This window comes from Lates calcarifer, linkage group LG6 (genome assembly GCF_001640805.2).
Source record: "Lates calcarifer isolate ASB-BC8 linkage group LG6, TLL_Latcal_v3, whole genome shotgun sequence".
NCBI lineage: Eukaryota > Metazoa > Chordata > Actinopteri > Centropomidae > Lates > Lates calcarifer.
Genome location: NC_066838.1, coordinates 7,673,866 through 7,699,296, shown reverse-complemented (window position 1 = coordinate 7,699,296; position 25,431 = coordinate 7,673,866). Strand labels below are relative to the sequence as shown.

The 25,431-nt window shown below is 42.6% G+C and overlaps 1 protein-coding gene across 4 annotated transcripts in view; it reads left to right on the top strand.

Moving 5' to 3' along the window:
- The window catches only part of bsna (bassoon presynaptic cytomatrix protein a), a 119,466-nt gene that overhangs the window by 80,756 nt on the left and 13,279 nt on the right, over positions 1–25,431 (top strand). For 3 of the 4 annotated variants that reach the window (XR_001960813.2, XR_007813375.1, XM_051071079.1), the window contains exons 4-13: positions 905–6,295; positions 7,869–8,039; positions 8,308–8,564; positions 9,257–10,193; positions 13,924–16,435; positions 17,360–17,860; positions 19,129–19,457; positions 22,186–22,279; positions 23,344–23,475; positions 24,105–24,161. Coding sequence is in view for 1 of the 4 variants with exons in the window: in XM_051071079.1 (XP_050927036.1) it covers positions 905–6,295; positions 7,869–8,039; positions 8,308–8,564; positions 9,257–10,193; positions 13,924–16,435; positions 17,360–17,860; positions 19,129–19,457; positions 22,186–22,279; positions 23,344–23,475; positions 24,105–24,145 (10,365 nt within the window). In the remaining 3 variants the exon portion in view is untranslated. The remainder of the gene's footprint in view (positions 1–904; positions 6,296–7,868; positions 8,040–8,307; positions 8,565–9,256; positions 10,194–13,923; positions 16,436–17,359; positions 17,861–19,128; positions 19,458–22,185; positions 22,280–23,343; positions 23,476–24,104; positions 24,162–25,431) is intronic. The other variant, XR_007813376.1, reaches the window with a different exon arrangement.

The following is a 25,431-nucleotide window of genomic DNA, read 5'->3' as shown; positions in this document are numbered from 1 at the left end:
CAACTCTTTTATGAGATAAACTGTAAGCATTCACTTTTTGCCCACATGCCGAATTACCTCATTAACAATTCAGATTTGAAAAAAAAAAAAAAAGTCTCTAATAAAATATAATGGGAGTCTAGGGTTCATATGAATTAGTTTTGTTCTATCTGTTCAATATTTTTAAGTAGAGACTTTGTTGAATTCTGTGGAATTCCCTAAAGATATAACAATATAGCAAGAAATGTTTTTTATAGGCCTTTCAAATCTAATGAAGAGAGCCCTACATTAATGTATTCTTGTTTAAAATCAAACATATGTTTAGACTTGGTAGTTAATGTTCCAAAAATAATGGATAATACACATTAATAATATGCCATTAAAAACCCATTAAATCACCAAATGTATGTAAACCTCTTGAAAAGCTATTTGAATAAGCTTGGACAAAAAAAATTGTAGTTTGTATCTATAGAGTCATATCAGTGTCAATGTTATATCTCATCTTGAAATATCAGAATATAAATGATTTATTTTAAACTACTCTCTTTATATTAAAAAGGGAGGACTGCAGTTTTACCATGTCCATTTAAGCAGAATGATGACGTGTTACAAATTTAACACCTTGGAAATATGTTGTTGTTTGACTGATTTGTATTGATAAATCTAAGTCTTGTATTGCACAAGCAATAATGAGATATATCACTTAAATCTGGAACAATTTTTCCTACTTAATTTTTACATTTACTTAGTTTTGTTCATAGATTAATATTAAAATTAGGCAGAAATTATTAATTTAACGTCTTAAAATCATAAAAATCTAAATTTACGTGGGCTTAAAATGTATGCATTCTGATGTGCTGAAATGAAACATCCGTAGCTTCCCAAATCTAAATTCATTTTTCTTTCTTTCTTCTTCTTTCTATAGGATACAAAAAACAACAGCACCCATGACTTGTCACGCAGTCCTCAAAGTCTCAGTGACACCGGTTACTCCTCTGATGGCATCTCCAGCTCCCACAGTGAAATTACAGGTCTAATCCAAGAAGAGGAGATGAAGTTGAGCGAGAGGGGTATCACTGGGAGGGGCTCCCCACCTAGCCCTTCTGAAATCACCAAGCTAGAAAGCTCCATGAGGCCTTTATTAGAGAAGAGCCTCTCTGAAGAGAAGGCTGACAGAAGGGGACGAAAGCACAGGGACAGAGATTTGGATGACAGAGGGAAGCAGCGCCCACGCTCCCTGTCAATCCCACCAGATGCATACGACTCTGACGAGGAATTAGAAGATATAATGGAGGAAGAAGAAGATGGAGGAGACTGGGAGAGTAAACGAAAAGAAGGAAAGGAGGAGAAGAAGGAAAAGAAAAAGAAGGAAAAAGAGGCTGAGCCCACAGAGATGACTGATGAGGAGTTCATGAGGAGACAAATAATGGAAATGAGTGCTGATGAAGAAAATGAGGAGGAGGAGGAAGAGATGGAGGAAGAGGAGGATGAGGAAGACGAAGGATATGGCTACCAGAAACCCAAGAAAAGCCACCATAAACACATCATCTCTGACTCAGGGAAAGAGAAAAGACGCCTTCAGCACCACTCCAGCAGTTTTGAGGAGGAAACTAAGAGCTCAACTGATGTTTATAAAGGCTCAGTGGAGGAAGGTGAGGAAGACGTGATGGCATCACAAGGAGGCCTCAGGCGCTTCAAAACCATTGAACTCAATAACACCAATAGCTACAGTCGAGACATGGAGCTGAGCAATGAAAATGATCTGAGCCTTGATCGGGAACCAGAGTTAGAGATGGAGAGCCTAACAGGATCTCCTGAGGAGCGTTCTCGGGGTGATTACTCCTCCACTCTGCCACCCACCTCATCCTCATATGGCTCTGGCCAGTCTCCTACTTCCATCTCATCAATGGAGGAGGACAGTGACAGTAGTCCTAGCAGGAGGCAAAGACTGGAAGAGGCTAAACAGCAAAGGAAAGCACGCCACCGCTCCCATGGCCCTCTCCTTCCCACCATTGAAGACTCTTCAGAAGAGGATGAGTTGAGAGAGGAAGAGGAACTTCTTAGAGAACAGGAGAAAATGAGAGAAGTAGAACAACAGAGAATAAGGAGCACAGCACGAAAGACCAAGAGGGATAAGGAAGAGCTGAGGGCTCAGAGGCGCAGAGAGAGGTCCAAGACACCACCCAGCAATCTCTCACCTATCGAAGATGCCTCTCCAACAGAAGAGCTAAGACAAGCTGCAGAAATGGAAGAGCTCCATCGTTCTTCTGCTTCTGAATATTCTCCTCAGAGTCTAGACTCTGAGGCTGAGGGATACGAGTCCAAACTTTACAAGTCAGGCAGTGAGTACAACCTGCCTACCTTTATGTCTCTGTACTCACCAATGGAGAAATCATCACCCGCAACAACCACAACAGCACCATCTTCAACTTCCAAACCACTGAAGAGTGCTGAGGAAGTTTATGAGGAGATGATGAGGAAGGCAGAAATGCTTCAAAAACAACAGAAACAACAGCAGCAACAGCAGCAACAACATGGAAGACCTGGGCAGTACTACGAGGAAGACATTAATGGACAAGGTTATGATGATGAGTATGAATATGAACAAGATCAGACTGGATATGACAATGAGGCAGCAGAGACAGAAACAGATATTTATGAGGAGATTCGACAAACATCTCAGAACATCACCAAAATGCAGCAGGCCACTGATGAGCAAGTAGAGATTGAGATTGAGAGCTCTTACCCAGACAAACAGCTCCTGGACACAGGCTCAGCATTTGCTAAACTACTGGAACAAAGCAATGCTCTCTTGACTCCAGGGACCAGCCCCACCCAGATCTCAGCTCCTGTCTCCTTTGCTGAGACTGGAGGACGGATCCCTGATGTCCGAGTAACACAGCACTTCTCTGCAAAGGATGGACACAAAGACAGGATCAAAAGCCAAGCTGGAAAGAATGGAATAACCCCAACAGTGGCAGCCACCACTATTGCAGCTTATGGAGTTTATGCCAGAGATGCAGTAACCATTTCTCAGACTAGTTCAAGCCACACCATGACGTCTACTCAGTCTGGAATATATGGCAGACACACAGGAAGTACTGCAACATCCTCTGCTACAGTGTCAAGTGTATGCAGCAAGATTGCAGAGATTACCCAAGCCTACAGTCAGAGAGAAGTGATCACCAGAAGGGTAGGAGAGACCAGAGGTGTCCAAGTGCGAGACAGTTCAACATCTTCTACTGAGAGGATAATTGAGCCACGCTCTCCCAAGTATACTACTTATTATAGGAGCACCAGTCCTCCTCTTTCTCCATCACCACCACCACAGAGTCCCACCAGATCACCTTCCAGAAGGGCTACAGCTGAGTTCTCCACACAGACTTTCAGTTCAGCATTGCGAATGGAGTCAGCTAGCTCTGGGCCCTCATCTCCAGTGATGGCTCAGGGAACCCAGACATCACATCGATCAGTTTCTCCACGGTTGTATCGACAACAGTCCTCCCAGGATGCCCCATACTCCCCACCTCCAAGCCCAGCTAGGCCAATGACAGTCAACACTGCTACTTCTCCTCTGTCTTCACCTACCCGATTTAGCCGCCAATCAACATTTGATACTTACTCCCCATCTGGCAGCCCTCCAGACACACCACCTTACCAACAGTCTCCCACACGCAGCTTCTACCGAACACAAAGAGTGGAGAAGGTGAATGTGGGAACAAGTATGGTCACCACAGCCAGCACTTACACGAGAGGGTCCATATCAATGGATAACATCTCCCTCTGTCGAATATCTACTGTCCCAGGCACTTCTAGGGTAGAGCAGGGCCATATGATCCAAGGTGGAAGTGTTGTGGACCTCAGGACAGCCACCAAACCTGCTCCTATTATTATAACTGATCAAGGAATGGATCTCACCTCGTTGGCCACTGAAAGCAGGAAATACCATGGTGGATCAGAGGGTAGCAGACATTCAACGATTGTACAGCCACTAATTATGAACCTGAACACCCAGGAGACCACCACACCAACCACTGTGAGTGTCACTGTGGCTGCTTCAATGTTCATGACCCAGCCCAAACAGCCAACAGTCTATGGTGACCCACATCAAAGCAGAGTGGATCTGGGCCAGGGGATGGGTTCGGCTGTGTGTCTTTCACAGAACAAACCACAAATTTCACCACCAACTGACCCATCAATACCAAAAATTGATGCCAAACTGGAAGACCTCAGTATTCAACAGAGAGAGCTACAAAAACAACAAGAGAAGCTCCAGAAGCAACAAGAGCTCCTTGAACAGCAGTTGCAGCAGCACCATCAGATGCAACAGCACCAGCAACAAGCATCTGCTTTGGCAAGGTACAATCTTACTGGCCAGATCTCACCTTTACTTAAAAAAGACTTGCTAGTCAGCCAGACTAGCACTGCCTCAGCTGTGGTCAGTGCTGTATCACCAGTCATTAATCCTGAGCTGTACGGCACTGGTCCCATTGAGCTAAAAGGGAAGGCCAGTCCTCCGGGTTTGATGTCAGGAGGTAAATCACCACATAGCGTGGTAGTACAGATGGATGGAGGACCAGAGCAGGCCAGGGCAGTGACTCAGCTTGTAAAGGTAGAAGAGGGACAGGATGCTTTGGATCAGACAGATGGCCAAATTAAACCTGACAACCAACCAGCTTGCTGTGATGTTGTTTACCGGCTTCCATTTGGTGGAAGCTGTGTTGGTGTTTCTGAGAAAGAGGGCATAAGGCCTCCATCTGCCCCACCTCTCAGCTATGAGTCTGACCACGAAAGACAACCTGGAAGGTACCATGAGTATCCAATGGATGGACGTAAGGCCTACACATTACCTTTCCCTGGTAAGCTTCAGCCCTCAATGTCTGATACAAATCTAGCTGAAGTTGGGCTACAGTCCTACCATTCAAAACTTGAACCACACCTCCAAGTCTCAGGAGAACTTGCCATGGATCTGACTGCTATGAAACAGGGTTATGGAGGGTATATGGGGATGCAGTATGGCTCCTATACAGATTTACGCCATGGAGGAGACATCACAGCCCAAACACTGCCTATAAGGAGATATAATTCCTTGTCTAATATCAGTTCAGACTATGGCTACTCTGCTCGTGACATTGCTAGCTTCCAAGAAGCTAACTTGGCTCAGTACAGTGCTACAACTGCCAGGGAGATCAGTCGGATGTGTGCAGCACTCAATTCCATGGATCGGTATGCAAGCAACCCAGACTTGATGCAGTTTGGCACTTTAGGGAGAGGAACTGGGCCTGGGACCTCCAGACTTGCTGCAGGTCTTGGCATGAGGCAAAACCTCCTCTTTGGACTAGATGGGAAGCCAATCTCCCACAGTCAAGCACTAACCAACCTTATCAATGCCAGACAGGCCAGTCTCAGGGCCATGTACCCTGCTGCTATTAGGTCCTCTGATGGGATGATCTACTCCACCATCCAGACCCCTATTGCTTCTACACTTCCCATCACAACCCAGCCTGCCTCTGTTCTTCGCCCACTACTGAGGGGGGTCTACAGGCCCTACCCCTCGGCCAACATGACACCTGTGCCCCTATCTAGTCTGAGTAGACTACCAATGAGCCCCAGAATGCCCTTATCTGGACAAACTCCAGTTCGTTACCCAGCACCAGGTCTTCTTCAAACAACATCAACCACTGCCACTACTGCTGCCGCTGTAACAACTTCAGCACCAGTAGGTGCCCCAGGTTCCATGCCAGCTACTAGCTCTACAGTCCAAGATGAACCGGTTTACCTTGGTAAAGGTGCCACAATGACACCCTCATCAGCAGAAGTAACCTCAGTTGGAGGAACACTTGTCATACCAACAGAGCAGCAGCAGCCAATAAACCTGTCCCAGGCACACCTGAACAGTCAGCAACAACAACAACAACAGCAACAACAACAAGTGACAACTGCTCAGCAGCCACAGCAACCTCCTCCAGCAGCTCATGCCTACCCACCTTCAGGTCCTTCACACACCCATGGCTATTCCCAACCTCCAGTAGGGCCTTCTGCCCCTTCCAGTGGCTTACCAATTGCAGGGGGTCTTCCTCCGTTTCCGCCACCAGGAGCTATACACAAGGAGGGTGAAACCGAGGCAGAGAGGCTGCATCGGCAGCAAGAGCAGCTTCTTCAGATGGAGAGGGAACGTGTGGAGCTGGAGAAACTCCGGCAACTGCGTCTGCAGGAGGAGCTTGAACGGGAAAGGATAGAGCTGAAGCTGCACAGAGAGAAGGAGCAGATGCTCGTGCAGAGGGAGTTACAGGAGCTGCAGAACATCAAGGAACAGGTAGAGGGAGAAACGGGAGGCTAAGCGGAGAGTTTGATATGTGGTATCTTATTTGATGTTTTGTGATTGTTTTATTTTGCATTGGAATTTGGTTTGCAGTTTGCTGTTTTTCTGCTTTTGTGGTGGTGTTACTTGTGTTGTATCTTCATGAGTTGGTATCCTCTTGTGTTATTTAAATAGCTTTTTTTCAATGTTCCAGCATATGGGTTTGCTCTGCAAGATACATAATTCCCCCAAATAATCGTGATCTATATACAGTATACAATATGCATGTCTTTAAATGCACGCCTACCATCAAATCTTCTTGAAAGTACATGTAATAAACTGTAACAATCTTATTGAAGGTTTTTTGCCAGTGAAACCATTAAACATCCCTTTAGAAGATGATGTTACAATTCTGTTTTTGCAGAAAATTCTAATGCTAACTAACAATTGATGACTTTTGGTTCAAAGACATGTTTGCATCCAGCCTGAGTTACAAAAGTGTATATATATATATATATATATATATATATATATATATATATATATATATATATATATATATATTCTGTAATATAATCTGCATGCGATGTTGTCTATTTTACTGGATGTTTCCTGTATATGAAGTGTGCATGAACATACCTGTTGTACATATGTGTGATAGAAACTCATGATGCTCAAATTTAGTTTGTGAAGTGGTTTCATGTTCCATTTATGGGTCTGGTTTATATTCAGAAAAATGGAAAGTGGTTTCATGTTCTATTTGCTGGGTTTGATTTATATGCAAAGGAAAAATGGATTGATGTTGTAAACTTTTATAATCAATAGGAAATACACATTTGAATTTATTGTTTTTCTCACCTCTTACTAGCCTTGTGAAGATGTTTTAACAGTTAACAGAAGGGCTAACATGACAATTTTCTTCTTTTTTGATAGAACAAGCAGTTGAAAATCTTTCAAGTTAACTCTGTTAAACAGGTGTGGAAGCCTTCCTTAATGAGAATGAACTAGAGATGGAATGCTCAATATGCATCTCATAACCTACAGTACAGGCAAAATTCCTAACTCCTTATTTGCACCAGCCTGTCATTTATGCAACACAGAAAATGCATTAAATATTTTCTTATAAGCATTATATGACTGGCAACCGCAATTACCAGCTCATGCTGCACTTCATTTGTGTTGCGCCTCCATTCTTGTTCTTTGCAATATATACAAGTTTAACTAACTTGGAACCATTTTCAAAACTAATCCATCAGCACAAGAATAACTTCATGTCACATTCAGTTTCAGGAGTCTTATGATTTGATTTGCATTTTTGAAATCTGATCATCTTGTTTACAATCAGCTGTCCAAATGTCAACAACCTTGTCCTCTTCTGTCTTTACTGTCTCTCTCTGTTTCTCTCATTTTTTCCTCATTTTGTTTCCACCTTTTATTTTTTCCTTGTCTGATCATTTCTTCTCCTCTCAACCCATTATGTCTCACCCCTCTCTTGTACCATGCTTCTCTATGCTTCTCTGTCTTGTCATTTATCTCTGTTTTTGCCCTTGTGCTTCTTTCTGTTCCCCTTTCCACCAACACTTTATAGGTCCTACAGCAGCAGCAACAAGAACGTGAGAAACAACTTGTTCTCCAGAGGGAGCAGCTGGCCCAGCAGAAGTCCCAGCTAGACCAGATCCAATCTTTACAGCAACAGCTCCAGCAGCAGCTTGAAGAGCAAAAGAGACAGAAGACAGTTGCCGCAGCTCAGGGCATACAGGTGAGGGAAGTAAAGGATACCCTACCCATCCTGGCAGAATTTTTTTGTCATGTCGTATCTGACACTTCCCTTTTTTAAAAGTGTATTTTTTAAAGCACAATTGATTTTAGACAATTATTATTAATAATTTTGTGCATGATGTATGAAACTGAGTGCACAAAATAATTCTAACCTGGTTTCTAAAAATTCAACATCAGTCTCACCTGCATTGGTGACAGGTGATTACGTTCAACATCTACCAACCTTGAAACAAACTTTTTTTCTACAGCTGGATGTGAATGGACAGCCCCTGCACCCCTATATTGACTCTCAGATGGGCTCCCGTTCCCTCCCCAACTCCTCATCAGAGATGTGTCTGAGGAGCCAGGAAGAGCACATGGACATCAGGAGTACCATGAGGAAACACAGCTCCATGACCAGGCTGAGCAGGGACAGCTTGGATGGTGATGGTGTGGTGTTCTACGGTTCCCCCCGCAGAATTGTGGACAGCTGTGTGCAGACAGACGATGAGGATGGGGAAGAGAGGTAAAGATGTGCATGCATGTGTGTTGGTGAGTGGAGTGAGAGAGCAGACAGATACGTTTATGTGTTAAGAGCATGTAAGTGGATGGCGGTTGTAAATGTAGATGAGCATTTTTTGTGTTTATGAGGCTTACCTTCATAGTCCTTTTATTACTTCACATTTTTCAGCAATTAGAAAACAAGACACCAGCTGAGATGTAGATGCATGTTTTATGAATAATTAGTAAACAGTTTCACACAGAAATAAAATGTCACATTTCAGAGAGGTTCAAAGGCAAACAGCAATATTAAACACAACAATATGATATAACATTCAGTGTTGTTTGAGGTTCAAACTCAGAACTGTTGTCTGTGGCTACGTTTCTGTGTTTGACACTTAATAATTCAGGGTGAAAATTCCATTGTAACATTCTTGTTCATGTGGGGTAATTTCCCCCAGATCTTGTTCATCAGTTTGATCAAATTATTCTATAAGTACCAATAAAGGGTCCCTTGGTATGCCAGTGTTGTTACCCCCTTTTCCCATAGTCCTTATTTGTCATCTGTGTTTTATGTGTTGTATGTACAAATTGGCACCAGCAAAAAATATTCCTACTGGTATACTATCTGTACAAAAAACAGAAATGTAATTTGCATGCAGTAATATAAAACATTATCATTTCTTTCCTTACTTTTTATCTTCTCTCCATCATCAGGTACATGATGCGCCATCGCACCAGGAGGCGCGGGCGCAGCGTTGACTGCTCTGTCCAGACAGACGACGATGAGGACAAGGCAGAGGTGGAACATCCAGTCCGCCGAAGACGTTCCCGTTTCTCCCGGCACTCTGAGTCCAGTGTCGCTGGCAGCAGCACTGCCACCACAATGAATGCAGCTTCTGACACAAAAACCGACACGTCCAAGATGGTATCCTCCAGTATTGCTGTCCAGACCATTAGAGAAATGTCTTGCCAGACAGAGGTGGAGCACCTAGGACGAGTCTCCCCAGCGATCCATGTGACAGTACCAGACCCAAATAAAGTGGAGATTGTGCACTACATCTCTGGACCTGAGCGGACCCAAAAAGGACAGTCTCTAGCATGCCAGACTGACCCAGAAGCCCAGTCACAGGGTGTTGTGGCTCCACAGCTCAGTGTACCAACAACAATTAGTCCATATTCTTCCTCTACCAGTACTGGAACACAACAATCCAGTTCTGCTGACCTTCTTACCCAGCAACGCCAGCAGCAGCATATCGCAGCAAACGCAGCCAAGTTTGAGCGACGTCGACCTGACCCGCTTGACATCAACTACCAGCCTCACAACCACCTCCACAACGAGTCTATCTCCAGCATCATTCGGCAGCAGCAGACAGCTCCCAAATCCCCACAGGTCCTCTACTCTCCTGTGTCTCCAGTGTCCCCTCACCGCCTGCTGGAGACTTCTCTGTCCAGTGAACGGCTGAACAAGGCACATGTCACACCTCAGCAGAAGTCCTACACAGCAGAGTCTCCCCAGCGACATCCGTCTGTGCCCCGACCCATCAAGAGCACCCAGAGGTCCATGTCAGACCCTAAACCCCTCAGCCCCACCACAGACGAACACACCAAGGCCAGACTGTCCCTGTATCAACAGCAAGCACTCCAGAGCCAGGTAAAGTCACTCAAATCATGCTGATGTTAGCAAGCACACACTGAATAATAAAATTAGAAATATGAATAATTAAAATTGATTCACAGCACAATCTAGATAAGATAGTTAAATAGAGGGGATAAGGACTGACTCAAAAAAGAACATTTTACAGGCAATGTGATGCATGTTATCAGCTAGACAGAGTAAAAGTCTGAATTGTATCCGCCCTTTGCTGCTCATAGACACAAACCATTCAAAAGCATAATTTGTGGTTCACACCACAGCAATGAATGGTACCTTATGTATGTAACAACAATTACAGTTCACTTACAGCCACAACACTATGGTGAACTGTAGCTAAAACAATGTCTATAGTCGTAATTTTGGTAGACCTAGTACTATTGTGGCTATGGTTTATACCCATAGCATTAAACCTTTATCAACTAAAAGTGACATCCAAAAGAAAAAGTTCTAGTGAACAGTAAAAAATCCATCACAACTCTGTACAACTACCACAGATACTGAACACATTATGTTGGTGTGCTTTAGAGTTTTAATGGAACTGAGGCATCTCCCAAAACACCTGTCAGGTTGGATGTTTCACTTTCATCCCTATCTTATATCCAGAGACGTAATTTGTCTTCGGGGCTCAAAATCAAAATCTTTGCTCTGAATAATGGTTTGACTGACTTTTATGTTGTTCAGTAGACTCAAGACTTGCCAAAGGCATCTAGTGTTGATTAAATCGATTCCTTTCATTCCACATTGTCCCTATATTTATGGTGCAATGACTTATTTCCTTTGTTATGATTTTTGAGATTTTATGATTGTTTTGTTTTCTTCGTCGTTTAGGGCATACATTCTTTATAAAGCGTACCCCATCCCTGATATGAAACAAATGACATCTACTGTTATAAAATAATAGCAATATTAAAGTGAAATACAATATGGAATCCACCATTGAGCTTTCTTTGGCTTTTATCATAGAAACTTCTGGTTAAGAAAGGTGTTCAATAGCTCACCCACAAACTAACTCAGCTTGATGATTAGGATATTAAATGAAGATTGTTTCTGCCTGTTCATTTTACTTCCTGTAGCTTTATAATGGTGCAGTCTGACTTTCTCTCTGGTTTTCATTTGCATAATTAATGTCTCTGTTTAACAGTTCACATCTATAAAATGCTGGATAATGGGACAATGAACACAATCAATATACATTAATAACTACTTCAGTGTCATTATTGGCTACAAAGGAGCAATAACTTAAAAATCTCAACTGTATGTTTTACCCTTATTACAGCAAAATGTTCTCACATTGAACTTGATTTTGAGTGAAAGGGTTGATTCTTAAAACCATTTAATAAGGATCACATCAATAGTTAGAGAAATAAATAAATAAGTAATCTTTATTTATAGTGCAAAACCGAGACTATAAAGTTATTACACTAGAACATTGAAAAATCAAATATGGGAACTTGTAGGGAGTAAAAGACATTTATCTTAACAGAATTAATACATAAAAATATGAGAAGAGTGATAAAACACATAAAGAGACTATTAGAGACTAGTTTTTAAAAGTCTTTCTTTTAAAAAGTATGTTTTAAGAATAGATTTAATGGGTGATACTGACTCAGCCAGCCTTATTTCCTCAGGCAGGTCTTTCTAAACTCTTGGGGCCCTGAACGACTTCATTCTCTGCAATCATGTTTGTCGAAGATACTTTATGTAATTAATCTTATTTTTCAAAGACTCTGTGTTACCAGTGCTGATGCTGTATGATGTATTGCAGATGCATTGGATATGAATCAACAAATTGATTGAAGTGTCTTCCAATTATTCAGGAGTAAATCAAATGTGTGTTTTGAAATATGCCTGTTAAATGACTAAAATTATTTTCTAAATGCATTTTCTTTAGAATGGTCCACCTTCCCTCAATGATATAGAGTCACAGTGAATGCTGTGATGAATAACCTCTTTGTTAATATAGATTTTTCACACTGTACAGTATTTTCTCTTCTAATGCTGTGTCACTGCCCACATACAAGGATTATAATGATTAATAAGTTCCTATGGGGATTTTTTTTTTTTTTTTTTGTCACCGCCTCCACACAGACTGACATGATAAACAACACGACACACTGTGTGATCTATTAACAAATAGATACAGTGTTTACACATATTTTGAAAAGAGATGAACTCATTCCTTATGACGTTTATGTCATTCATGATATTGATTAGCCATAGGAAAATACTGACTCATCTGATGAACAAGACACAAGTGTTTGGCTGGTTTTTGCAGTAGAATAAACAGCCCACACATATTCAGTATTTTAGTAGCTCTACATCTTGCAGTCAAAATATATCATATTAAATAATAGTTGAAATAATAGTTAGATATAGGAAAAATCTTGCTGTCTGTTCTTTATGTTTTCTTTAGGGTTTACAATAGAACACATGCTGCAAGGAGTTTGGTCTAAGGAATTCAAGTTTAAAAGCTCACAATAACCCTTGAAAACAAGCTTGAGGCTATCAGAACAAATTTACAAAGACAAGAAAACCAATTCAATATAACAAAAATGCACACAACTGACTTTGTCTATATTTTATTGTGTATACCTGCCTAAGTACAGGCATTTGGCATTAATTCAACTAGACATGGATTCAACAAGGTCTTGGTAATGTTCCGTATGAGTGTAGGTCCATACTGTCTCAAAAGCTTGTACTATATATTGGCCATAAATTCATGCTGACAACCTCCTAATCCATAACTGCAAAGAGATTTATTTGCTGGCAGTTGCCTGGCAATTCATTTTCTGAATTTTTGTAGCCAAGGTACCATCTTTTGTTGTTCCGTGATACATTCTTACCACAAAGTAATTCCACCAGAGTTCAGTATGAAGCGGATCAAAACTTGGTTTATCAGGCCATCTTAGTTAAGGCAGTGTTAAGGCTATGTTCACAACACAGCATTTATAAAAATTTAATTGGTCTGGACTTTCCTTTGCATCCTTCTAATTTTAGTTATAGTTATAGTTATTTGCATTAGATTTACTCAGTACTCAGAATACTGCAAAACAATTACAACTAATTTTAATGATTTTGTTTGTCTTCTAACACAAATTCCACCCTTGTTTCCTGTTGTCCTTGTCTCTGTGTCTACATGTGTCTCCTTTGTCTCCCTTGTATATCCCTGTCGTTGTGTCCTCCTTGTTTCTTCTGGTCCTTGACCTTTTTCTCTTTGAGTTTTCCTCTCTCCTCCTCCTCCTCCTTTTCTGTTCATCTCATCTCCCTCTACCACATTTCCTTTTTTTCTACCCCTTTTTTCTCATTTTATGTCCTATTTCATCTTACCTGTTCCCTACATCCCTCTTTATGCCTGCTCACTCCTTCCTACTCTACTTTCCTCCCTCTCCTCCTCTCTGTCTATCTTCCCCATTCTTTGTCCTCTTTAATCCTGTCTCCTTACTCATTCATCTGTATCTTCTGTCACTTGCCCTCTCATGATCCCCATCCATCTCACATTTTCATTTGATTTCCACAAACATCATCACTCCACACCTTTCCTCGCCCTACCCTCAACCACTTTCCCATCTCTCATCCCTCTCCATCTAACTTGCTCACCGTCTTCATATTGATCATTGCTCTTCTGTTCCTTTGTTTTATCTCTCCAATCCCTGTCTTTCCATGCCTCTTTGTCTCCCCCATATTCTCTTGCTCTGCCATCCCTCCCTCCCTGTCTCTCTCTCTCCAGCTGGCAGCCCTACAGCAGAGCTCACTACTCCGTAAGGTCAAGCGAACCCTGCCCAGCCCTCCTCCAGAGGAGACTACTACATCAGCTCATCTGCCCATGATGACGCCCACCCTTCAACAGGTCTACCTGCCCTCCGTGCCCAGCCTCAAGCCCAGCTCCAGGTCTGGTCTGGCCGCTAAAGCCAGCCTCCTCAAAGATCTCACCCATGAGTTGAAGGCTGTGGAGCAAGAGTCAACCAAACTGAGAAAGCAGCAAGCTGAACTGGAGGAGGAAGAGAAAGAGATCGATGCTAAACTGAGATACCTAGAGCTGGGGATCCACCAAAGAAAAGAAACACTGGTCAAGGAGAGGGAGAGGAGGGATATTGCCTACCTGAGGTGTATGGGGGACACTCGGGACTATATGTCTGATAGTGAGTTGAATAACCTACGTTTAGCAGCTGCAGCTGCATCACATGAGACCAATGGGCTGTTGACAACAAGGCCAAGCACTGCACCTCTCAGCCAGTTCACCAGTGATCTCAACACAGCAGCCCAGTACCCACCCACTTCATCCTTCCTCTCCTGTCAGTACCCCCAGAGCCAACCAGCAGCACCAACTCAACAACCAAGTGTGCTATACCAGTCTTCAACATTCAACCAGCCTCCCTATCCAACAGTGTCTCAGTCCCAGGCACTGCCACAGCCTACACCCCTCCAGAGCCACATCCCCCCTCCAGGACCTTCCTATCAGTCTCAAACCTCCTCCTATCCTTCCCACACCTACCCCCAAACTCAGCCCCCATACCCCCAGACAGACATGGGGTTACCAGCTGCACCTCAACCTCAGCCTCAGCCGGGGCATACAGGTTTCGGGCCTGCACCACCTGGTCAGCCCCCATACCCCACCCACAGCTCACCTTATCCCAGCGCTGTGTCCTCCTACCCCAGCCAGACCACCCCATACCCTGGGCAGCCCCAAGCTGATATCTTGACAGTCCATCCTGGAAGACCCAGGCAGACTTCACTAGCCGATCTGGAGCACAAGATGCCCACCAACTACGAGACGATCAGCAACCCCACGGTCGTGGTCACCACCACAGCCCAGGATGCTACCTATTCCAGTGCAGCCCCCTCTTATGGTCAGTACACTGGAACAACAACTATGGCCAGCTCCTATGGACCCTATGGCTCAGCACCAGTGTCCAGCAGCTATGGTGGGTACTCTACCATGCCACCCACCACTTATGGGCAGTATACTTCAACATCAGCTAGTTCATATGGCCAGTATACTACAACCACTGCTAATACTTATGGCTACACCACCACCACAGCCAGCTCTTACGGACAGTACACTTCTACAGTTTCAAATGCTTATGGGCACTCTGTAGACAGTCCCTCAACCTACAGCACTGCAGATGGGATCTATGGGGCCCCTGGCTTAGAGCAAAACATCCCAAGGAACTACATGATGATTGATGACGTAAGCGAGCTGACGGCAAAAGATGGGCTGGGCACGACGACAGTGGACATGATGCATCATGGCGGCAGTGGGCGTTACCAGGGCGACATCCATGGCCACAGCAGCACCATTGGCAGCACGACGCGTGGGGGAACTGGCAGCTCCTCGTACGGCAGGGCACCTGAGGAGGAAGCAGCGATGCAGGAAGAGCTGTACGACCACCATGGCAGGGGTAAGAGCAGCTACAGGCACGGACCTCTAGGGGGCAGCAGCAGCAGCGTGAGCGCTAGCATGGGTGGGGGATCCCCCTATTACTATGACTACGACTACAAACATGGCAGCATCCGCTCCGGGGTACAGAAACCTTCACCATCCTCCAGAAGCCTTCTGGCTCCTGCAGTCATGTCTTCCAAGCGCAGCAAGCACAGGAAACTGGGGAGTATGGAGCAAAAAATCTCCAAGTTTTCCCCCATCGAGGAGGCTCGGGATGTGGAGGCAGACCTGGCTTCCTATTCCTCAGCAACAGGTGGAGCTTACTCCTCCTCTCACATTCGAGGGCGCCAGCTGATCGAGGATTACGGCTTTAAGAGGAGTGCTTATGAGGGCGGCAGTGGCACCACTCATGGTAGTCGATACTATGGTTCGATGGTGGAGGAGGACGATCGAATTTACTACACGTCCACCGGCCGCTCCCGTTCCACCGGCTATGGCATGGACAAGATCTCAGCCAGGGACTACCCTGGGTATCGCAGCCGATCCTATGAGAGGGACGATCGCTCCTACCGATCTGGTTACAGCCAGGGGCGCCACCCAACCCGGCAGTACTCTGAAGAGGAGAGTCCACTCAGTCCCCTGGGGAAGTTCATGGGTTCTGGCCGATCATCAAGCTTAGGTCCCGATCCATACGACAGTCGCAGCAGTAGATATCATTACTATTATGGCCAGTATGGTTCCAGCCACTCGCTGCCAGACGTACAAGACCACATACGGGACCTTCCCAGGACACATGTCTACAAATCGGATGATACATACATTATAGACGATTATCATTGCGCTGTGTCAGACAGTGAAGGTAATTGTGGGAGCTGAATGCCCACAGTCTCACTACCTACTACTGCCCCCACCGTTTATCTAAACGTCCCCCACCCACCCAGAGGCTAGGCTTAGCAAAGAGAAAGAGAAAGAAAAAGAGAGACAGAGTTAGCCGTTGCATGCTGATGTTTTCTTCTTCCTGAGTCACTTGGAGCTCTCTTATCAGTGGACTGCTGTCTGTCTGTCTGCCTGCCTGTCCGTCCCTCCGCCTGTTCGTCCAGTCGTCTGTCTGTCCAATACTCGCATGGTTCTTCGGCGTGGTCGTTTTCTTCGTTCGCTACACTCTGATTCACTTGAAAGGTCTTCTTTGCACGACACAGATGCATTGTGCTTTCTTTACAGGGTTTCATCTTTAATTATGTCTTTGGCAGTGATGTCTTGTTTACATGTGTTTTGATTTATGAATTCTTTGTCTACACTGCAAAACAGTCCCTCACAATCAGTTCTATGGTTCAGCTTTATTTTTCTCAAGAGGCTCTGTATTATTGTCTCACTATATATTATTATATTATTATTATATATAATAATTAAGCCATACTTATAACATTAATAACATAAAAGGAAAAGTCTGCTCTTTGCAGGGCAGGTGTTTAAAGTATTAAATTCAATGTGAAACAGAAAATTTAGAACACAAAACATCTGCCAAAATGGGCAGTTTTGCAGTGTTTGTTTTATCCTGTTTATATTGTCTTCTAATGTGTGAAGGTGATGTGGAGTGAATTTTGCATGAATGTAAAACTTTTATTTTTATTTTCTGCCTTTCTTTCTGTGTCTTCTTCCTCCTGTTCTTTTCTTTTGCATGCGGTTGGTCTTCTTCTTCCTGCCTCCTTCCTTCTCTCAGCCTGCATGCCGCTGTCTCCAAACGACATGGAGATTGACTGTGATCTGCTCTCGGTTTCCAAAGCCTACCATCTGGGCCAGGAAGAAACTGACTGGTTTGAGAAGCCACGTTCCAGTTCTCGACACTACGGCAGCAGCCACTCATCTGGGAGAAGCCGACATGGTGTCAAACACACCTACCATGATTATGATGAGCCTCCTGAGGAGGACCTGTGGCCCCAGGATGAGTATGGCCATGGAGGGCGTCACTCTTCGTCCCGTGACCACCGGCACCATGGCAGCTCTAGTCGACACTCGTCCTCGTCACGTCATTCAGATGAGCCGAGGTCCTCAAGGTCATCTAAGGGGCACCCCAAAGACCCGTCAATGAGACATGACCCTTCAGGACGATCTTCGTCTTCAGGTAGGCGTGGTGAATCAAGGTCAGGGGGATACCACTCTTCGGACTACTCACGGGATCCTTCTGGACACCACCATGGCCAGCGCTCCTCCAGACAGGGAGACCCACACCGGTCTTCACGCAGCAAGTCCCAGCAACCAGTGGACATGCAGGGCCAACCACCAGGTACATATAAGCCACCTTTACACCTGACATAGAATAGCATTACATCAGTGTAAAAATTAACCTATATTCATAGTACAGTAAATTAAGGTACAATATTATATAGTCAACCTTTCAATGTCATTTGGGCATTTGGAAGACATTGAAGAAGTAGTAAAAGATAGATCATCTAAAAATCATTTGCTCATTAAATTTTATGGCTAGAACAATATTCAGATTCTGCCAGTTGTAGGCAGTCTGGCGCTTGTCCAGAATGAGGAGTGGTGCCAAAATGTCTTAATTTAAAGCAAATTATTCATTCTCATTTATTCATTCTGATAAGTAACAGGTATATCTCTAATTTAAATTTTTCTCCCTTTAATTTCGAACTTTCTGTAAAGCATGTATCCCGAAGGAAAAAAAAAAAAAAAAACACCTTGGAATTATGACCATTAAACATATTGAATGAATGAGGTGATGATTCTTTAAATAAGATGATGATTCTTTAAACTAAATCTTCTTAACTATGGTAGGCCCTCAAATTATTACTGGGGCAATATAAAGTTGTGGATTATGGATCTTTGGATAAGGTCCCTATGAATTTAAGTCTTAGGCAGAAATATTTAGTATCCCTTGTTGCTCAGACTGAGTTTGATTTTATGATCAGCTGTCCCCTCGGGGATCAACAGTTTTTAATTACCTATATCAAGCATACCTTTTTGAAGGAAATGTTTTCTCCCAGGGCACTGCTGTGGCTGTGTTCTTAGCAGTGATCTCATTAAATTGCAGTTTTAATCTTTGCTCACAACATTTGTTATGTGTCATTCTCTCAATTATTCTCACCTCTCCTGTCAGTTGCTATTCTATACAATATAATAAAAACTGAAATTCCATTGTAATAATAAGAAAACCTCACTGTAAATTAAATATTACCGTTCTTTAATCAGTGGATTGGAATTGTAATTTTGGAAAAGCTGAACCTTCTCAGAGGCAGATGTACTCTAGTGACAGAAAATAATCTGATTAGATAAATTAGACCGCATTGACTTTTGATTTGATCAGTCAAAGTTTTCTACAGAGGAACTCTTCACATAAGTCTGTATTCGAGGGTTCAAGGTACTGCTAATATTCTGTTTTCTGTTTCATAGTATGTGTGTTAAAATGTGACTGCAGAGTTTTTCTTCCCTTTTTTCTTTTTTCTAGTTTTTGTGGTAAGATGAGTCAATTTTGGAAACAGTGAGTGCAAACTTTTCATAAAATAAAAAAATTCTACTGTCCTTTCCTCCATTCAGGTTCCTCCAGGTCTGGCAGCAGCTCTGCCCGGGCTCAGGGCCCCGCCAGTGGGCCAGCAGGATCAGGGCGACAGGGTGGTCCAGGTTCTCAGACAGATGTTGGTCCAGGACAGAGGGCCCAGCTCCAACAACAAGCCCAGACATCAGCGGCTAGGCCAGGGCAGCCCAGTGCCACAGCTACCACTGGCCCTCAGCAGCAGACATCAACCCAGGGTCAAGGCATGGGCATGGGACAGGGCCAGGCCAAGCAAGGGCAGATGGGACCAGCAGGTGGACCCATGGGGCAGGCCAGGCAGACAGGTCCGGCAGGAACCATGCCAGTCACAATGGTGAGTACAGAGAGGGAAGATGGGTTGTAGAAAGAAATTAGGATGTTTACAGTATTTGCAGCTGTTGTTTTCATTTGTTGTGATAAAGAGTATAATAATGATACAAAGGATGAGGTTATTTTTTTTAAGTTTGAGCAAAAACTAATAGACATATTTATCAGGAATGCGCAGTTCAGTGGTATATTTGAAAATACATTCAGATCAGATCTAAAGTTAATTATTTTTTCCATTATTAGTTAGTATGTCATGATTCTGACAAAATTGTCTTTTAATATTTTGTCACCTTGATGTAACAAACCTTATTTTCAGCCAGCCTTCACCCTCCTTACTCACTTTTCCCTCACCCTCCTGTGTCCCCCCATTATCCTAGATACAAGAGTTGGTCCATCTCTCCCAGTTCATCTGGTTTATTTAAATTCTGCTGTGCCTCTGTTGGCAGGACTCTAACACTGTGATTAGCACAGAGGCAGCTGATAAGTCGACATAGCTGATTCATTTTCTACTGCTAGACACTCAAGAAATTGGCACTCAAAATGTCTCCTTGCAAAAATCTATTCCACCCCGTATTTACTCCATAATCATAAATCCATCAGGTTATGACATTTAGTATGGAAATTCATATAGCTCATTGATTCTCTTCCTGAATTTATTCTGTCTATATGTGAATGTGTTGCCAGTGAAGTTCACAAAGCCACTGTCACCATGTCAATTATGAATATCCCACAATATTTCATAATGTGCTGCCACTGCTGAAAGGCATTCATGATTTTCATATTGTTGCATTGTTGTACTATCAGTGGGAAAGCAAATTGAAATAATTCATATGGTCTGATATCAAATTATGCAGGAATTTGTCTTGGAAATTATTCTGAAAGCTCTGCTGTGGAATAGCGGTGACAGGAAACCATAAACAGTATTTGTAACATGATTATTATTCAGTCTGCAAACTCATTCACTTACACTCTTATGTTAGGTCCATTGTGTAATTAAAAGCATTGATTAAGTGGCTGTAAATAACGAAATGCGGTATGAATGTACTGTGCATTATAATGCATCATCTCTGTTTTGTTGCAGCTAAACTAAAGTCAGTGGGAAACAAACATATAATATTATATGATTGTTTGGCAGCAGTTCAGCATCTGTCAAATCAAGTTTATTTATGAAGTATTGGAGTGACACAAAGAGTTTTCCAGAAAACAGAATATTAATTAAGAATATAAAAATGAGAGAAATGGGACATATTTCCTGTGTTCAGACGGTACAAACTGCTACACTGATGGGTATCAGAAAAAGTCTGGTCTGCATCTTTCTGGAAGCTATTCTCTGTTTGTGCAGCAGCAGCCACTGTAGTTTAGTTTAGTCTTTAGATGTTGAGGACAGCACTGGAAAGAAACATGGCAACACAAGAGTGTTCAGAGAGCTCACAGTGACTCAGCAAGCCAGTCCACTCAGACAAAGAGATGAGATAAGGCAAGGATGTGGGAAAATGTGGGACATCTACGGTGGCAGCATTTGTAAATGTAAGAGGAAATTTAACTGACAGCAACAGCAGATTTCTGCACAAAAACTACTGAATAATAAAAGCATTTTTTCATTCTTCACTGAGAATAAACTTAACTCAGGGCTCATCCATTAACTTTTTCCAGAGCTTTTAACTGCATCTGATGATGTTCATATAGAATAGAGTGTGCTCACTTGTCATGGATTAAGTAAAACAACTGAGGCTAGTGCATGTAAGTTGAAAGGCTCTAGTAAAATAGTTAATGTATATAGTCACATTCACAATATGGAGATTAAAAAAAAATAAAAGTGAAGTAAAAGATGATTTAAGAAAATAATAAACTAGTAATAATAAAACTAGTAACACCATACAATAGAACTTTATTTTCCACTGTGGTTGAAAATTGCCTTTAGTCCAGGACAAAATTTTGCCAAAAAGAATAAGTAATGACAACAGAAAATCACTGTCGTCATCTTCTCAGAAGCCTCTTAATTTGGTTTTATTTGGCAAATTAGTTCATTGTGTATGTCGCTATGTCTCCAGTGTTTCTGTGTGATCAAAGATAGTTCCATCAAGTGAGTAGTGCATTTGTCTAATGGCTCAATTTGAACAACTGGCTGAGGGCTGTCAAGACAATATAATGGCAGTGATGAAATATCTGACCACTGATCTGAGATGTTAAAAACTTAAAATGGTAACCAACTATTTTTTTTGCCTGGGTAAGAAACAAAGCAAATTTTTTTTCTTTTAATTTTAAAATAACGTTTGGGCCCCTGGCAGTGCCCTTTGTGTAGGGGGAGGCAGATGACTGATCTTTTTTCAGCAGGAAACCTCAGATTGACAGTTGACTGTGTTGGCGATGTTGAAACTCATCATTCAGTCAGTCACCATTCATATTCAGCTGTCAAACACAACACAAATGGCAAGCAGCTTTCTCTGTTATCGTCCGTCTGTCTCTCCATCTTTTATGTCCGTTGTCTTTCTCTCTTCCTTCCTCTCTCTCTCTGTATCTCTCACACGCTCACCTTCATGAACCCATTGCCCTCTCAGACTCATCCATCCCCAGCTTTGTGAATATATGAGAGATATTTCTCCTCCACTGTCATCAATTACCAATGTGTTACTGTGGTAAAGGGATAAATACTGAAATGTTTGTGTTTCTACATGATGAGCTTTACACAACTTTAATGCTCCTGCTCTTTTGTCTCTCTGTCACTTTCTCTGCAGGCCAAGATTGACACGCCTCCAGTGACAGCCATTGGAGCGAAGGCAGCACCTGTCATGGCCTCCAAAGTTGCCCAGCCCCCACTCACAGGCATAGGTACAGTGTACTCATCACTCACCCACACAGCCACACACATAACACAGACTCCCACCACTCCCACGCCTTGCCATCTGCAGCCCTCTGTGTCTGTATTATGTAACGATGTGTGCTGTCTCATCTAATCTGAGATTAATCTGCAGATAATCCTACAGTGGAAAATACACAGGAGGGGTTTCACTTGATGGCACCCGATCAGTCAGAGTGTGCCAAGTCACTATGTAGTAAAATGGTCAGTCAGTTCATTTGGTATTTAGTAATTTAGTTCATTTGTTGAGCAGGTAGTATGTAGGTTGCTGGGAAAGTGCAAAGGTACTTATTCATTTTTCTGCTCCAAAATTTAGCTATCCATAATAAGCCATAATAGCCAACAGTGTGCTGAAGTTTAGTTGTTTAGTTGATTATAGTAGTAGTCATTTAATGTAATCCAGGGTTTTGTAGCATTGTCCAATATTAGTCTTCCTTCTGGCAAATGGGTTACACAGTGAGGAACGTGAAAAGGCGACCAGACTTTTAGTCAAATCAGTCAGTCTGTTCTTAAGTCAATTGTTTAGGATTGGTTATTTTTGAAGGCCAACTCTATAACAAACAACTGAGGATTTTAGGTTAGTAAATTACTTGAACTGCAAAAGGGAGAGAGCCCATATAACCCTTATCACAGAGGGTTACAACTGCACATTTATGCAGATAATCTGGTAATTAAAGATCCAAACAGAGGATTTCTAGTGAGTAAATAGGGGAACAGGCTGGAGGGAAGTGATTGAATTTGGAGACCCACAGGGCTGGAAAAAGTAAACAGGGGCAACTGTTGCAACTGAAGAATGAGATTTTTTTTCTATTGCCCAAGCTGTTGTATGTTGTGCAGATCCTGTAATGAAAATGCATATTAATGAGCATTTGACACCAAAGATGTTCTCATAAAAAAAATGTAATAAAAAAACATGTACACCAGCAGATGCCACCTCATTTAGGATTTATATTAAACCTGCACAGATACCGACGCCTCATCTACAATGGACCCCCCCCCCCAAATCTCCTCTTCCTCTCTCTATTTTTCTGTCCAGGCTCCAAGGCGGCTCCTAGGCCAGGAGGTATTGGCAGTGCAGCAGCAGGGCAACCTGGCATGGAGGGAGACAGCATGTTGTCCAAGATCCTGCCTGGAGGAGCTGCTGAGCAGGCCGGCAAACTGGGAGAAGGTACAACAAACAACATCCCTGGCAGCACACTTTAAACAAGGTTTTTGGCCATGATACAGTGAAAGACATCAGTCTTGTTGAGAAGGTAGCAACTGTTATTATTATCACCATGTTACTGGTATAATAATTATTGGAGAAAGGTACTTCTCTAATTTATCTTACTCCATTATCTTGCCCTAAATAATAAATGAGATTAGATTAGATTACTTGATTGGCCTACCGAGCATAGCCCCAGAGGCCCAAGAAATGATGGGGCCACCCAGACATGAAGTGAAAAAAATAACTTCAAAAATACCATACAGAGATGCTAAACAACTACAGAAAGACACAAAAAACCAAAAAGAGACACAAAACGATTGTTATGTCCATGTAATTACATGAACATTACAAAGTTATTAAAAATTACTTATTAGAGTACTTTCAAGTTATACATCAACCAAACTGAAAAAAATAATATGCTTCCATCCTACAATGTATTGCATGTACTGCTCAATAAAAAGCAAACAACCTCATCATTGGGAATGCAAGCAGATCTTGATGAGGTGTTCAAGTTTTAATACTAAGTCCCTCACTTCACACTCCTCAATTAGCTTCTGTTTAACCTCTTTTTCTTTTCCACTCTCCCCCAGCTATCTCTGGTTTTGGCAAGAAATTCACCTCATTCTTCTGAGGTTCCAAATTTTAAGGTATGTATTCTCTTTTGTCCCTCCACTCATGTGCAAAGTCAGACCTACAGAAGAGGCAGCGCTAAGAACAGAATAGGGAACTGGAAGGCAATTTATTTTAAAAGGAAAAGGTTGTTGGCCCATGTGTTCAGTATTTACAAACTCCACATAGGCTTTTTGTGCTGTGAGAGCGCAATGATCTCATCAATAAAAGTCATTATAGAGTTTATAAAATGTAGCCAGCAGCATGACTCTACATCTGAAAAGACACAGAGGTAAAGGCTACTCTTCTGCTTCTCAGAAGATACAAGACAAGGCAGTATTTTTGGTCAGTGATTCATGTACAAAGAGAAACTGGAAAACATTTCCTCTTTCCTCTCCTCTGAACAAGTGCATCTCAAGGAAGGTATAAAAATATATCTCTGAGATGCTGCTAGTTCAAAGTCTGCTGGGATATTGACAGATAGCTACAGCGTGTTGTGTGTTGACTCTTGTCGGCAACAGAAAGTGGGCGGCTTAAAGTGGTTTACTCAGAACAGGCAGTGTGTTTTAAAGCAGTGTGTCTATGTCTGTGTGTGTGTGTGTGTGTCTGTGTGTGTGTGTGTGTCTGTGTGTCTGTGTGTGTGTGTCTGTGTGTGTGTGTTTTCTTCTCTGGCTCTGTTTCTTTTTGTTTCTCAGGCTGCTTTGCATGGGCAGGGTATTTTTTTTACACTGACAATAATGTATTCTTACTACTGTGTGACACACAGTCTGCATCAGACAGGATGTGTGTTTACACAACAACTTATCATAGCTGAATACACAGTACAGTGGTGTAGGGGCGTTAACAGTATAATGTTAACACCACCAGAGTTCTGTACTTGAGACTGCTTTTAGATCTGATTTACTTAAGACTGAACTTTGTGAAGACTTGCAACTTGAAAGCGCAACCATTCAGGCCCTAAGTTTTGATGTTTTGAAGTGAACAATGAACAAAACTCACAGATGAAAGCCATGTCAAATCAGCTCTGTGTGGCTGTTTGTAGGCAGCATTCTAATGTACTCACAATTACACAGTACAAGTGTACAATGTAATGTGTGATGTACACAATTACAATACTAAGTTAGAAAGAAAATATAATGTTAACCGTTTTCAGTATCTAAGTTTAGAGTGTTAGTATGTTGACATTTGCTAATTAGCACTAAATACAAGTAATACAAGATTGACCTGGGAGGTTCGCTGTTGCCTCACAGCAAGAAGGTTCTGAGTTTGAGCCCTGGTTAGCCCAAGGTTTGTCTGTGTGGAGTTTGC